Consider the following 17,335-nt stretch of genomic DNA (forward strand, 5'->3'; position numbering starts at 1 on the left):
TTTAACGTTTTGGACTGCAGTCTCCCAACAGGGGCCGATAGCCCTCAAAGCTTTTGGAAATAAACTGTTTCTAAGCTGTTTCTAAGTTTATTGTCTCAAACTTGGTAGATTGAGACAATGGGATTTTGGATTTTGACTAGGTCAGTCCACAACCCTATTTTTGCTCTGCTGCATAAACTAAGTAGCTTTGACCTCAAGGTCAGAAATTGAACACTAAATTGTGTTCTTTGGGGTTTCCTGCTAGACAGCAGAATTCATAGTTCCGTAACTTATGGCAAGTTGTTCAGGTCTTAGAGCAGTAAAGCAGAACCACGCCATCACACTACCAACATCATGTTTAACTGGCAGTATGATGTACTTTTTTGAAATCCTGTGTTTGTTTAATGTCAGATGTGATGGAACACAAAACCTTTTTTTAAATAAAATGTGTTTTTTCTTGTCAGCTCACATAATATTTTCAAAAAGTAATTTTCATGGCAAATTTGAGACATGCCTTTATTTTAAACATCAGCTTTGGGCTTTGAACTCCTTAACAGATGCCATTTTTGCCAAGTCTGGTTCCTATTCTTTAGTCATAAAAAACTGTTTTTAACATAATAAAGTGATATATTGTTCTGGGTTCTTTTTGTGACCTCCTGGATGAGTCTTCAGTAAACTGATTTGATTAGTTAATAATGGTTCTCACTATAGCTTGCTGGAGTACCACAGCCTTAGATATGGCTTTATAAACCCTTTGCAGACTGACAGATGTTAGTGACTTTGTTTATTATTTAACAAGGGTGAGGTTGGTTAAAGTAGCATTTTTGCATTAATAATTGGAATCATATTTTAAAATGGTATTTTGTATTTATTCATTGGTATATCTTTCTCACTCTATGTGAGCTTACCTCTGCACTGCTGATTGAATGCTGGTCCAAGGCAACCTCCCCCTCTATTTTCAATTCAGGTTCAGGGTCAGCAATAGGAGCTTTGGCTTCATCTTCCTCATCTTCCCTCTGCCCCCTCTCACTGTCACATTGTGAACGGGGTTTCAGAAGGGAGGAGAAGAGGCGTGAGAGACCACGCCCGGCAGAATTTCGATTTTGGGGCTGCAGGTTTTCATCAGGAGAATGCAGCTGGGAATCCTGAGTAGTTTCTTCCTGCTGCTGCTTTGGCTTTTTCTGGTGACTTTCCACCTCATCTGTGGTCATGGTGACAGCTGTTGAATTACATAAAAAGACTGAGTTCGAAATTCAAATCAACAATATAAATGTCCTATCTATAGGATTAAACATAAACATGAACTGAAATCTGTTATGTCACTTTTACAGACATCTTCCAAACTAGTAGATGAGTGCCACCAATATTTCCTCCTAACCCTAACCCTCCGTAAAGGAGTTATTGCTGTCAAGCAGTTTCATATAGTTAACAAACCTACCCGTTACTTTTTAGGTTAAGAGATTAGGTGAAATCAGACCCAAGCACAGAAAGGAGAAGGAAAATTTTAGATTATGTTATGCCATAAGCTGTTTGAAAATGCTTATTATTATTAATTATAATTTGGTATTATAATTTAAGTAATAAATCATTCAACTCAAAATTCCGCCATAACAAAATATAGTTCAAATGGTGGTGATGTTAGCCATAAGCTTGTAAGGATTTATACCACTAATGCATTAGTTAATTAGCTGTTATGAACTCATTTATGCTGGAATAAATGATCTGGTCGGAGTTTTAACCGAGGAGGTTTATCCGGCAGGCTGTGAGAACCCCAATGTAGCTGCAATTAGAGTTTAATTCATTATTCCTTATCACCATTCAAGGATATTGTCTCTGCATTAATATCAGATGTTAACTCCAAAGGAGGTTAGCTCTGAATTCTGAATAACCATGCAACTGTGAATTAGATTGAACACAAAACAATTTCTATTCCACAGTTGTTGTTTTATTGAACCAAAAGCAATTCCCTGTTACAGTAATTCTCTGATTCAACGACTTTGGAAATCTTACTCACTACTAAACTACACATGCAACATATATGTGGAAATAAAAGAACAAACAAAAACAAATTAATTAACATGAGCGGTTAGCGAATCTAAATCCAGCTCACGGTCGTTTAACACCACATTTCAGTCACCCGACACCCTTCCAAGATGGCGACTATGATGACGTATGATCTACCAATTTGCGTGATGCGTGAGGGGAGGTCCTAATGACGTAACCACGCTTACGCTGATGGTGTAATACTTCGCTTCGAGAAGGCGTGGCTAACTGGGGAGTTTAAACGGAGACCGCAAACTGAGCTCGGACAAAAAGATTGCACCCGCTGATAAGCAAAGGAAAGATGGAACAAAGAGAAAGGAAAAGGATGAAAAAGTTAAAGAATCGACTCACGGCTGAGTCTCCACGGACCACAACATCAAACAACAGCCAAGTCACTTTCACAAATGCATGCACATACAAAGAAAATATTCAGCAAAATAAATCCAACTTGGTCGTGGAGTAAAAAGCATTAACCTACACCTACAAAATTCCTACACCTGCCCAAGCACTTCTAAACACCCTGTGGGTGAAAAAGAAATAAAAGGGGAGAACCCCGTTACTTTGAGGTGATCCCGGAATGAAGTCCCGGCTTCGGGGTCCGTGAGCGCTAGGAATAACGCGGTGTCCTGAATGCACCGGAGCGGGAAGCAGCAGGGACGGGGCGAGGAGGCTCTTTCGTCTCTTCCTCCGGGCTCACCATCGCTTTGCTCGGCCCAGCAAAAGCGTAGTCCTCTTTCCATCACTGGGAGATAAGGCGGCTTCCAGTATTTGATCAGAGGGAATTAAAAGTACCTTTTTAAGTCGACCTCCTGCGTCAGCAGGGATAAAGTTTGCTTCGAAAAGTCTTGGTCCAGCGAGAAACTCGAGCATGTGGCGTGGGATTGCCCCAACAAAGTGAAACAGCTGTGTGTCTTTTCAGGTTGGCAGCGCGCCAGGGAAGAAAGCAGATTTCCGTGTGTGGCCGCAATAAATACATTTTCCCTAGTAACGTTATCTCTCCGCTCCGTTGTTAAGGTGGCAGCCATTTTTGGGCCGCATTTCATGATGGGAGTTGGTGGCCATTTTGACCACATTGCATCATGGGAAACGCAGTCCGTCATGTCCCGAATTAATGCAGTCTCGTCACGTTTGAACTGGCATTACAATTAATTGTGGAAAATTTATTTTTCAATCAACAACTGCTTACAAAAGGGAGATGAAAACACAAGTGAAAATGGAGAACGCTGACAAAGGAAAAAAACTAACATATATTGTAACTCCAAAAAGGATCCTGCCAAAATAAACAAAGATCTAAAATCAAATAATCCAGTTAAGTACAGGAAATCTGAAAAAAAAAACTGGCATCAATGGCAGCTATGAGTGACAAAGCCAACAAATAAAAGAACCAAACAAAACTCATCTACTCTCTTTAAAATGTAAGGAGATCACACAAAATTTATGGGAGACGTATATGGATAGAAAATAGACCCAATATAGCTGTGTGTATTCAATACTGGCTTTGTAACGTGTGTAAACCTGTTAATGTGTATGTGTTAAACCTGAATTGTAAACCCTAAAAAAATTTGTCTAACTTTGGTGTAGTGCCATTAATGCCATGATAAAAAAAAAATCAGATTGCACTGGAACCAACACGATAAGAAAAATAAAATCAGATTGCACTGGAACCAACAGAAGTTTGGGATCCTCACAGGCACAAAGGACCTCCCCTCACAGCAGGGATTCTCTGTTGCGATAAAACTTTGCTTGCACAGGACAACCCCTCAGTCTTCACTACTCCTTCCTGGGACTCTCAAGGAGAGAGCCCCCCTGCATAAGCCACCATGCGGGCCTCACGAGGCTTGAATGCCCACAAGCTGCACAAGGCCTCCTGTGAAACTCATCTCCCCCTGCTTCAGTGGAGTGAGAAAAATGGGGGGAGGAGCTATCCCTGACTGAGTTTGGAGATTCACCGACCAGAATCAAAAGCTAAGTTGCAGTCTAACTTCTGCGCAACCAGCCGCTGAAGTAAACAATGCCGAATCAACTTTGTTTATTTTTGTCAGCTGTTGCAGGAAAGCGGACTCGAGACGACGCGGATCGGTCACCTTACCTAACCAAACAAGCTGAGAGCGAAAAGGAGCTGAAATTACATTGTGTTTTTTAATTACAAAGAGCTAACGGACGTAGCTCAGGCTAGCATTCTGATACCATGTCATTGCTGATGTAATTCAAGTGTTTTTTTTTAGTTATAACAAACGTTATCTCCTCAAGGATTTTATACATTCAAGCATAAGCCTTGTTCGTTTCGCTCCGCCATCGTTCGATAGTGCTATGAGCATTATTTGCGCAATAATATGGAATATTACATTTAAAGGGGTTTTGTTTAACTTTAGGGGTAACCGATTTTAGCGACCGATCGCTACAGTGACCCCTAGCTCCCGGAAGTATAATCACATTGATAAAATCAAGCTTCCCTAAAGTAATAATTTTACTGAGCAAATCATGAAGTATTTTTTGTACCACCTGGCAACATTATAAACAACGTATTTTCTCCCTATTTGAGGCACATCCCAGTACAGGATTTGGACCAAACTGACAGAGTACAATCACCCGGTGATACTGAACACAACCATGCTAGCGGCTAACGGTTAGCATGTTGCTAACCGGAAGTAGCTCTAGGAAGCTTGTACAAACTTCTGCTTGACAGATTTGGTGAATTTTAGGATTTTCTCCCTTTTTAGGCACTTTTCAGTACAGGATTTCAAACTAACAGAGTAACATCACCCGGTCATACTGACAGGGCTCTCAACTCTCACACACTGACCATGTGACACACGCATTTCACTGACTTCATACGCTCACACGCAACACATGACATTTCACACGCAAACATGGAATTTCTCACGCATAAAAATCACAAAGCCCATCTGGGCTGCGGACGACAAAACTCTGCCTTCTGCTGAACTGTTTCGGTTTCTTTCACAGCTTGTGGCCATCAGTAATTCCTGCTGCAGTTCTTTTTAACAGAGAAGCAGGAAGAGTGATCAGAGTTATGAATAATTTTAGTCTTAACAGTGGTGAAAGTAAGCCGGTAAGGTCCTGTACCGCATACACAGGAGGGGAGGGGGCGGGGGGAGAGCTGCTGCCAGATGACCGGTTCATTCAGAACCAGTCATGGCTGCACGCTGGATAATAAAATAGTTCTGCTAACCAGATGCAGTTTAAAAAGCCACTTAGTCTGTTTATAAGTTTCGTTTTTATTAATTCTGCATTTTTTAACTACATGCACCGTATTTCTGTGCCTCCGCGCTTGCTCCTCTCCCCCCTCCTTTCCCTCGGAGCAGTTGCTTTTATCACTGTTCACCGTTTAAAACGTGAATCACTACGTTTAATGTTCTCACATCGGTAGCAACATGTGCCAGTTAAAGTCAATAGGAGAGTTAGTAGCTGTATTTCATGCTATTTTTTTTAACAACATAGATTCAGTGGCGCTTTGGTGGGCGTGCTGCCTTGCGCTTTAATTCAGGTGCGCACTTTTAAGGGTAATTTTAAAGAACTTGTAAGATCAGGGGCTTCATCTCAGACTTGTCAGTACCCCTGTTCCCTTTATAGGAGCCCTTTACAGGAATTATGTATTTTCCCCACTGTTTATCCGTCGCACGCAGCGCACAGGGGTAAAATCCGCCCACCTCACCGCCCAGAGCGCACTGACGAGAGCAATAGAGATTCGTCTGATCAGCGCGGCGACTGTCTGAGAAACCTGTCGCTGTGAAAGGTGATGAGAATGTTATAAACTGTAACAGTCTAAAAGTGCATTGATAAACAACCCATAGATGAATGTGTAACAGTGTAATAATTCGGTCAATAACTTAAAACTACTTAATTTTATTCAGTATTATTTGAACAATTGTGTATTTTTTATGTCTTAATCCATTAACTGAACAATAAAGTATTAATACGTCTCTTTCTCTTTTTAACAAAAGTAATACATGTCTACTTCATTGTCTGGTGACATAATCTCACTCTTAACTTTTGATAAAAGTTGAGAGGTCTGTACTGAACACAACCATGCTAGTGGCTAACCGTTAGCATGTTGCTAACCAGAAGTAGCTTTAGGAAGGTCCTATCAACTTCTGCTTAGCCAGGGTTCTTCTGCCTTTACAGACAGAGAGAGGGCTGCAGCTGTCAGTGAGTCTCCATGACAACACTGCTAGCAAGAGGCTCCTAGGAGGTCCATTGACTTAACATGGCACCTTTCGATGGCCGCTGCGGGGGCTGTGAAGACCGTAGGAAGCTGAAATTCACAGTGTTGCTTCCTGTTGCTATTTCTGACGGTATGGTAAGCACAAACTGGCAGGCGCCTTGCTAAGTTTCTTCAGAAATTTTCTAGTTAGGCGCCTGCCATAGCATTTGCAAAGAATGCAAATGCATGGAGGCACCTATTACTATGCACCTCTAAAGGCGTCTCTTTATCGTTTATTCTTTATTTTTCATCCGTCACGATTAATGCGGCCCGAACCGTAGCGTGCATTCCCCCAAAATATAGGCATCAAATCATGCGGCTCGATTACGACATGTGTGCTATTAATTTTATTGGTGTTTCGAGTTACCATGGTGACGAAATTAACGAAAAACCACCCCCAAAAAAACACATAGGAATGAATGGAGTCGGATCGAAAGAAAGCCTCAAAGAAGCCTCCAAATAATGATTTTCAAAGCTGTACTGTGTCGCCATGCTTTCACCTACGAACACCTTTAACTTCCAGTTTGTAGATGTATCTGTGAACTACTCAGAAGTGAAAACGGGATGTGGATATCTGTTATCGTCTCTTTACAGTTTCTCCTCACAGATCGTGTCCAAAAATCAGCAAAATCATCGTTTACAATGAAAGTCAATGACGGAATTCTCCAACCGCCAGAGTGGCCCACTCTAGCGTTTTCAAAGATTTCAAAACTCCGATCAACTTGAGCTTACTCGCTCAATTTTCACTCTACGTATACATCAAAACGTAGGTATTTTTGTCAGAATTCGGGAAATGTAACCCTCATTGGTGTGGCATTTATAGATTTTTCGCAAATCACCTCAGACCGACACAAACCCGAAACCTCCCCCATTAATTTCCTATGGAGCGGTTTTGAAAAATTATGTCTGAAAATCCAAAACATCACATGTTTTTGCATTGTCGCTACTCCTAAACCGTTTGATGTACAAGCATAAAATTTTTACACATGAATGTCCCGACCCTTCTGGCACTCACAAAAAAGGAATTTTGTGGATAACTGTTGCAGTTTTGCCGCAGGAACAATTTGTTCGGGAGTAGCGAATGTGCAAAATCCTAAAAACGGTTTGGAGCTGCATTTTCCCACATCCTCCACTTTTTTACATTGTCGCTGTGCCTACACCGATTTTTGTACAAACATAAAAATTTGCACCATAGTCCTCAAAAGCCTGCTGATACTCACGATGAAAGAATTATTTTGATATCTCTCATACTTATTCAGCTACAACGATTTGTTCGGGACCGTTTTTAGAGGATTTCTGAAATTCCATAAAAATCCCATTTATATCATAATTTTTTACGCCTTTATTAAACTTTTTCCAGCAAAAACCGATAGCTTGTCTTCTTCCCCTATCCGTTAGGAAATAAACACAGAAAAAATTACGTCTCTACCATTTACGGATCAGCAGATATGGAGCGTTGTTCGAGGCAAAATTCTCCATTATAATCCAATAGGCAGACTCTGACACAAAGTGTCTGCATTTCTGTAGACTGGCCCGCTGCAGGTGTGTCAGTGAGTTTCCATGACGAGGGAGAGGCTCTATTGGGATAGAATGGCAACTTTCGACGCTTACTGCAGTGGCTGTGATTAATGTAGGAATCTACCTCTTGACAACATGTTGCAAACCGGAAGTAGCTTCAGGAAGGTCCTACCAACTTCTGCTTAGCCAGGGTTCTTCTGCCTTTACAGACAGAGAGGGCTGCAGCTGTCAGTGAGTCTCCATGACAACCCTGCTAGCAAGAGGCTCCTAGGAGGTCCATTGACTTAACATGGCACCTTTCAATGGTCGCTGCGAGGGCTGTGAAGACCGTAGGAACCTGAAATTCGCAGTGTTACTTCATGTTAGTATTTTCGACGGTACCACGAGGCAGGCGCCTTGCTAAATTTCTTCAGAAATTTTCTAGTTATTATTATTATTAGGGTTCCAAGCCCGCAGTGCAGAAAGAATGGGCAATGAACCCTATTGTTTTTCGTTTGTTTTTAAATTGTTTATTACTATTATTATTCTCCGCTAAAACGCGTTGAGCTGCTCATGCGGATTTGTAACGAATCGATTGAATCAGGTATCCAAGTACAGAAAGTGCACCGCTACTCAAACCCAGAGATTCAGATCCCTCAACAACTAGGGGGGGCTATAACAAAGGACAATGCGTTTTGGCCTGTAATTACCAAACAACTGGTCCCACACTCAAAAACTTCACATCACTTTGTTTATTGGATGATTTTGCATCATAAAGTGATTGGGCACACCCTTCGTTTCCCAGCTACTTTTCACGCTACATGGCTACAAAGGTTAAACCTTTCTTGTTAAACTCCTGCTACATTTTTTTTTCAGTCCGCGTAAAACTCCATATATAACCGTGTAATGGACAAATAAAAAAGGTATGGTGGCAGATTTTTTAATTTTGACTTTTTCAAAAAGTAATGCTAAAATAAGTGATTGTTAGCTAGCTAGCTCTAAATGTAATTGCTGATCATTCAAAAACCATAACAGATTTTATCATGTCCTTCATAACCCATACTCAAAATAAGATTTTGCACACATGTCCCACGTTTGAGGATTGTCCATCACTAGGGGTGCTGTGATGTCAAGAAATCTACTATGCAAGAATGGCTGATCGGATTTTTACAAATCCTTGTTTATTCCCTTCCAGTCATAGCCCTGAACTAAAGTATTAAGTATGGTAGTGATTGAAACTATTTTCAAAAGTGTGAAAAAACCTTGAACACCAGAAAAATTCATCTAAAATCAATGTTTTGGTGCAATGAGCTCAGATTTTCAGGCTGTATTCCTTGAATAAGGTGTAACAATTCTCTCATTGCATGTACTGAAATATTTGACAGTTCCACACTGTGTTTTTTAAAAGTTTGTAAAATGGAGAAATCTATGCATTTTCCACAAATATTGTTCAATCCCAATAAAAATGGCCACTATTTGTAAAGCACATGCAGACTAAACATGGATTTCAGTTTGGTAACTTTGGCGATTTTGACCTATTTACAAAACATTGAAATTTATGTGTACAAGACTATAACGTTTATTTTTTTTCTCTGAAACTGTTTTCTCAATGAGCATGAAAAAAATCAAGTGCTTAGAGAATATTTTCAGAATTTAAGAGCAAACCGTTGATTTTTAATGAATTTATTACGTATTAGGGAATATATCCAAAAATAATTTTCAGAAAATGTTGCTTTGCTGCCATCTGCTGGTGAAACAAATATTTTACAACTGGTTGCTGGATGCGGCGGGACTTTGTGGTTCACACGGACCATAAAATGCGGTGCACACTGCACCGTTAACCAAAACAAGACCGAAGTAAGTGACGTGGCTGGCATAACAAAAAAGCAATTTGTATAAAATACCTGTGCAGAGTGGGAGACAATCACAAGCAAGTGGCAGCTGGTAAGAACGATTATGTACTCTGTGACGGATCGGCGCCTGTTAGAACTTGATTGCTCCCGGACTGTATGCAGCTAGCATTAGCCTAGCCATACAAGCTGATGTAGCTTGTATTTCATTCATTGTCGTTTGGTTTCAAAGTTCTTTAAGGTAACATCTGCAATATTCTCTGATTTTCTAAAATAATGCATAGATAAATTGATTTATTATGAAATATAATGGTTTTTTTTTCAAATGCTATTTTTGGTGATTTAATAGTAAGTTGTATAAGATTAAACGTTAAAACATTTTACAGGTAATTTTAATGGGATATTATGGGCATTAATTAACATTTATAATTGCCAAAAGAATATAATCTAAATGAATATAATTTATTGGTATAACATTCACAAAGTATATTATATAAATTAAAATAAATGTAAGGTTGTGTACTTTTTATGATTAGAATATTAAGGTATTTCAACATTTTGATGATGCACTGTAGAGTTTGCAAGGTGGTGTTTATTATTTATGGGATACAAGTAGAGACATTTAAATTTACATTTATTTCTTTAAGGTTGGGTATCAGTTTGTTGTTTTTCTTGTGTAAATATTAATTGACTAAGAAATCCTTTACATGATTTTGTAATTTATTTCTTGGTTTTGCTTTAAGGTTTTTATCTGCACTGAGACCATTTTGATCACCTGTCTTCACAAGCATATTCAAAAATAAAGAGAAGAAAAAAGGAATCTTGTTGGTTATTGAGTGGAACCTAGCTGTTTAGAACTGTGTAATCTCTCCCACCCTGCACAAATTGAAGGCATAACTTGATGGCATTTTATCATTAGCTTGCTGATTTTCTGATTTTGATTAACCAGCATTTGCTGAACTGCAATCAGGGCAATGTGGCTCTAGGAAAAGTTACTAATTTATAGTAACGTAGTCCTCTTGTAGCCAGGTTTCTGTGAGAAAAAATCAATCAATCTGATTATCAGAGATCAATTCTTTAACTAACAAAATCTTTTGAGGGAGATACCTTCTTTTAATAAACCACATTTAATTGTTCTCTACTAAATTTTGGTTCAAGTTGAGTTTTATGAGATTTTTATGTTTTTTATTACTTAATCTTTTATGTAAAAAAGCTAAAATATAAGCAGATTTCAGGTGTTTTTGACAGGTGTTTCTCTTGCTTGTTTTGCTGGCAAACAAAAACACATTTTAAAAAACAATGTATAAATCTAGAATTAATTATTGTTCTGTTTAATTATATATTTGTATATTTGGACAGATTTTAAACTTATATATATATATATATATATATATATATATATATATATATATATATATATATATATATATATATATATATATATATATAGTGTGTGATTTGCAAAAAAACCAGAGGGGGGATATTTTCAAAAGTTGTATTAATGAATCAAAGTTTTATTAATAATGGTTAGCTAGCAGGTGCTTTTATAGGTAGCTAGCTAGGTTAGACTTTTGTTTTTAAACTTGCGCCATCTACTGTTGGGACTCAGGAGTGGGTATTAATTTACTTTAAACGCTTTGAGCAGAAAATGTAATAATACTCTTTAAATACAAACAACAAAATTAATTTATAAATGTGAAGGACACAAGACATGAATTAATATCAATTTTGAAAAATCCATCATATTCAGGGGTTAAAGCAAAAACTATCAATTTGACTGAAAACATTTTCTAGTCAGCCCATATATTCCCGGGCCGTGGACGTCATGCCACCTTAGTAACCTCATTTGCTTATTGTAACAAGTCCACTTTAACCAAATCGTGTAGTTCCATTGAAAATTCCTGTATCTCTCCCATCTTCCAGCTTCAGAGCCTTTGCACCATCAAGGACAGCCCTCTGCATAATCTCCTTCACTTTCCACATCCATAACATCACCTGGTTAACTTTCATATTTGCAGCATCAAGCAAGTTCTTCCTTCGCACTTTTGCCAAACTGGTCCACAGTCCACTCACCTTTCCATTTTAAAATTTCAAAACCCTCAATAAACTGCAGCTAATTCAAAAGACAGCAGCTTGCATCATTACATCATCTTCTTCACACCTGTACATTAACTCTACTGTAACATTCAATATAAATCAATCCTATATACTCTGTGTCCCCACCTCTCGCTCATTGACTGCTGGAGGTGTCAACAGCCCCTCCACGACCTTCTTTGTTACAGAAAAGCGCAGGTGGAATAAAATTTATGATTTTGTTTTTTTACTTTTTCCGAATCAGACCCAGTCCAACCGGGACATCGTTTCACATTCCGACCCTCCTTCTTCTTCTTAAAAAAAAAGCGTGTCATGCTAAATTAGCCGAGCTACAGCGTTACTCTTTCAGTTTTAAATAAAACATAACAGCAACAGACACACTTACCGAGGGAAGTTGTTGTCAGCTGTTTTATGCACTGAACTTTCTGACCTGCTGGTTTACATAAATCCAAGGAAAACCTTTGACTACCGCTGCTTTCACTCATGCATCTGTGGTCAGTTTGAGATTTTCTTTTAAAAGTTAAAATGATTGAACACCGATAAACCTCAGACTGGTAGATTTCCGCTTTGCAAAGACCCGCCCTACTCTCCTTCTGATTGGCTAATGTCCTAGCTCTGCCAGATTTCATTGGTTAAGTGCAGCTTCTGTTTAAAATCTTGAATAAAAAGTCTACACGGAGCATTTTGCGCTTATTTTCCAAATGACGAAAGTCCCTCACAGCGACGGAGAACATTAAACCTCTGATAATATTACTTATTCAGATCAGAAGGGGGAGGAATGTATCCCCCCCAGGGATAAAACACGAATGACCAGAGGGGGGAAAGTCACAACCAGAGGGGGGGAAATCCCCCCCATGCCCCCAAGCAAATCGCACCCTGTATATATATATATATATATATATATATATATATATATATATATATATATATATATATATACACACTTTTATATATATAATTTAATGCACTTTTAAGGGGTCAGTGTCACTACAAAAGCGCTTATGAATTCAGTCCACTTACCACTTATTTGTTCAGTTCAGAGAATACACATTGGGATAGTTCCCTGCTCTTCTTTGTCCATCTATATTTCTAAATGCATGTTGTTTTGTGTTAGCATGCTGACAGTGAGTTTAAGCTTTAAAAGCGGCTTTAAAATTAATCTGGCAGTGTATGGGATTAAAGGATGTTTTGTGCAGATGTGGAGGCTAGATGAATCTGACTGTCTCTTAGTCACTACTTTGGGTTCCATCTTCTTTGCACCTCTTCCTCCCTTCACCCTTTCTAGTCTCTGCATAGTAAGACAAGGATTAGAATTAACTTCTAGAACCAGGGATTGGTTTAACCAAAATTAATCTTTGACAGGGAATACCAACACCTTAAGCACAAAATCAGAGCGTTGACAATAAGGTGTAGTGAACATTGGGCCTGTATTGGCCTTTCCAAACACATGCAAAGGAAATAAGCTCTTAACAGGCAATTTCCAAAAGGACAATATGTATACAGTGTACTTATTATTGAATTTGCTACCTGGTAGTGTTGTGTTGTTCTTGAATGATTTGTTAAAAAGAACGAATCATTCAAGTGAACTCAACCAAATCACTTCATTAACTGACTCATACATTTCTCAGAACAGTTGAGGAGGAGGTCAGCACATGTCCCAGTCGTTACTGAAAATTCTGCATTCTGTCACACTCGTGTATCTGAACACTCACTGACCCCAACTGATTAATTCTACCATTTTCTCTTGCGGGGCATATGGTTTCATGACACAGGGAATGGTATATGTTTCTCCAATCTAAAAATCATGAGTCAAGCCACATGGAGTGTCATTGGTCCACACCAGGGCCGGCAATTGCTATAGGCAAGCTAGGCAATTGCCTAGGGCGACAAATGTGTTGGGGGCGCCCTCTAGCGTCGCCCTTAGGCTTACTTCCCATTAATCATAGAATTAGAAAAAAAAAAGCGAATTAAACCGGTTATGAAGCGTACATCAGTTTGACTTAACCTTACGTACATATATAGCAAAATATGAACAAATAAATATACCATCGATTTTTTTTCTTTTCTTTTTCACATTTAAGAGAAAATCGGAAAAGATTCTGATCACTTTTCAAGCGCCCTCCAATCCGGAAGTCGTGACGTCAGGTCGTGAGCGTTCATCTCTACATGGCGGATTACTGCACTACATGTGATAGCCAAAACGAGAAATCTGAAAGCGAAATTTCGACTTCAACCGAGCGATTCCTACCAGCAGACCATTCTGATGTATCGGAGGAAGAATATTTGTGTCTGGAGCCTCACATGTTCGACCCAGACATTTCAGATGAAGAGAAGGCAGCAGACGAACAACAGCGAGTCGGACAATGAGTGGAGATTGGACGTCGGGAGATTAGATGAATGGTAGGACAAGTTTTTTCTTTTAACTACACAGTTCAAATATTTTCTTCGTATGTTGACATCATTTTCTTTTAGGCACCATAGATATTTAATGACTAAAATGCCGGTGTTGTGCGAAATTCAGTTCCCCTGTGAAAATCTATCCCCCCCCCCCCCTTTATCGGGAGCGCGCATTGCAGCCGTTTTCACGGCGCTTATAATTAATTTTTCGGTAAAACAACGCATATAATCATATCAAGGTTGTAAAATTAGTTTAATCGGCAGCTGTCTACAAAATTATTATATAAAAATAAATAATCGAGGTCTTCTTGCGCTGTTTTGTGTTATTTTAAACGCCAAGATTATCGGTCTTTTGTCACTTTTATTGAGCCGAAGTGACACGAGAGTTGCTCCACTGTGAGATCAATAAAGTCTATCTTATCTTATCTTAAATAAAGAGATGAGGACGAAATGTATCACTAAAATGAATGAGCATTTATTCACAACTAAAAATGAATTTATGCCATGGCCTAGTTAGGCCCAATGATGAGGTGCTACTTATCATAAAGAATCACTTGTCAACATTTTAAAAACAGTATCTGTACATTAATATTTAGCCTACTTACATACTAGCATAACAAAAGTCAAAAATAATATATCAATAATATACACTGAGTAATATTGAGGCCTAAATATTTCCTGAAATGTAAATCAATTTTCAACTTACCATAAATGCATTAATAGTGAATTTAGCAAATCAGTTATGGTGTGTAATTCATATACAAATATACAATTAATCAATCTTATTTTTTAGGTGTTCCTGTTCTCACTGCCAATAATCGATTCTGTGAGAGAGTGCATCTGTTGCCAGGAAATCAGCTTGGTTGTTGCTAAGATTGAAGAAGCCAGAGAGGAGATGGATGGAGAAATGGAAGCGGGGTGTCTAAATGCTTGGACATTGCAGGTTGCTTGGTCCCAATACAAGCAACAGTATAAGCATATAGCCTATTGACAATTTGTGAGATGGTGTTGGGACTATTTAGGCAAAGATACCAGGGCTGTGATACCCTGGTGTGCAGTCAGCTGTATAAGGGCCCACTTCCCACCCCCAGGATATGAAGATGACTTTACCTTTAGAGGTCACCTGTTGGCAGTTAAAAAAATACCCAAGCTGAAAGAATAAAATCTAAAACATGCGTGTAAACAAAATTGTTGTGGTTATTATGTAATATAAGCACTTACTAATAAAATTATTCCATGGTCTTTTTGAAAATCGACTGAATGAGAGATTGATGGCATCAACTTTTGTTGGTTTCACAAATGAACTTGTCAGTGATGGGGGCTCTTATGCTGCATCAACCTGCTTAGTTTTTATCTTATCCAGCTCTGCTAGCAGCATCTAAAAAAAAAGCAGCAGTGGGTAAAATTTCTCAAAACAATTGTTTTTGATTGCTGGGGTGCATTTACACACAAGTTAATAAACAGATACAGGAAAGTAAAAGACAACACGTGTAGACATAGATACATGAAAATAAAAAGACAAAGAGTGAAGCAACTAGTATAGCAGTGGTGATTAATGACAAAGATTATTTCAAAAAGGACATCTAATTATCTCAGTATATATGCAGCAGAATTATGTGCTATATTATTAGCTTGAGAATGGGTGGAGGATACTAATATAAATATATTTTGTAATGATTATCTGCATTGAGTATTCAAAATGGATGTACAAATAATCATCAAAATCCAGTTTATTAGCTATACTTTACCTAAGTGTCCTTACAGATGGTTAAGAGTGTTTTGCACAGTCCTAACTTTGAGTGTGTAATAAATTATTTAAAATAAAAAAGAAAAGGTTCTGAAACCTATTCTGGTATTTGTTGTCTATGCATCACTCAATGCTAAGTTACAGTTTTTTTCTGAATGCTTAAACACAACCCTTGATTCTTATAGCACAATTTCTAAAACTATTAATACTTATAGCAAATCCACTCACTGAGTTCACAAAAATAAAAGAACAACCACTGCTTTGCACTCAATTTGCAATTTTGTAACACACACTGCACAACTGTAGGTACAATTCACCGCACAGCACTCTTTGTGGAACTGTAAACACAACTCAATGAAGCACTAAACAGATGCTGAAAACAGTACTGGTATTTCGCACGGCAAAAGTGAGAGGGGGGGGCGCAAAACTCAATCTCGCCTAGGGCAACCAAAGGGCTAGAACCAGCCCTGGTCCACACTGACGCACACAAGTACACACATACACACCCATGGTGATAAATACACCCCCTGTGCCTCACCGCCTCCATTGGGCCTATTTTGTTTTATTCCCCCCCCCCTCAAGACAGAATCCTACGTTGGATGGGCACATATGCACTGCTCACTTGGGGTGCTGGACTTGGATGCCCCCTCCCAAAAGAAGTAATAAATGATAGCAATCACCCCCAAATGTACCATTTGTTAGTCAAGTGTTTTGTTTTCTAAATAATATGTGAAGGCTAATGTGTAATATTGTATAAATAACTAAACAAGGATATTACGGTATTAAAAGTAAAACATGCATACCATTTTATGTATACAGTTTTTATTTACTGAAATATTAATCCTGATAACCTGACAAATGATGAGGGTCCAGGAAAGCTCCAGATTGAGGCCCTGTGACATTTTAAACCTCAAAGGTTATCATTATTTTCTACACAGAACGTCAAAGACTAGGTGATCAATTATTTGATCACCTAGTCTGTGACAGTGTGCTAAAATGTTTTACTTAAAATGATCCATGATTATTTGAACATGTTGGTCTAAATATGCTGTAACTAATGACAGACAGACAGACAGACAGACAGACAGACAGACAGACAGACAGACAGAGTTAAGGATTATGAGATTACAGATGCTGGGGCTGCAGAAAGCAGTTACCAGAGAAACAGCAGATAACTCATAAAGCATACCTAAACAAATGGACAGTTATATTGGGCCAGAATGGACAAGTGGATATCCCTGGAGCCAAGTGTTTTCAGTCCAATGGTCACATGTATCCCGGAAGAGAATATGGGAATAATTCTTCAATCCTAAACAGGTTTGTGCTCATCTATATAAACTGACGTAACCAAAGGTTTGGCACTCTCCATTTCCTTTTCTTACCCATCTCGGATGGTTTAATGTATAAGAGTCCAGTACTGAAGCTCTGAACATCCCTCTGCCTTTTTAGATTAAATATGTTAAAGTACAGTTTCTGTTTCAAGAGTCTTATTATTACTACAGAAGT

General features: G+C 38.6%; 1 protein-coding gene across 26 annotated transcripts in view; it reads right to left on the reverse strand.

The window, feature by feature from the left end:
• Positions 1–17,335, reverse strand: part of LOC105922250 (protein 4.1-like) — a 320,088-nt gene that overhangs the window by 268,621 nt on the left and 34,132 nt on the right. For 20 of the 26 annotated variants that reach the window (XR_004932394.1, XR_004932393.1, XR_004932395.1 and 17 more), the window contains one exon: positions 888–1,198. The exons of 1 other annotated variant lie outside the window; for it this stretch is intronic. Coding sequence is in view for 16 of the 25 variants with exons in the window: in XM_036145906.1 (XP_036001799.1) it covers positions 888–1,190 (303 nt within the window). In the remaining 9 variants the exon portion in view is untranslated. Of the gene's footprint in view, positions 1–887; positions 1,199–17,335 lie in introns of those variants that run through there. 5 more of the 26 variants (XM_036145916.1, XM_036145921.1, XM_036145919.1 and 2 more) reach the window with 1 other exon arrangement.

The sequence above is a fragment of the Fundulus heteroclitus genome, chromosome 13 (assembly GCF_011125445.2).
Source record: "Fundulus heteroclitus isolate FHET01 chromosome 13, MU-UCD_Fhet_4.1, whole genome shotgun sequence".
NCBI classification, from domain to species: domain Eukaryota; kingdom Metazoa; phylum Chordata; class Actinopteri; order Cyprinodontiformes; family Fundulidae; genus Fundulus; species Fundulus heteroclitus.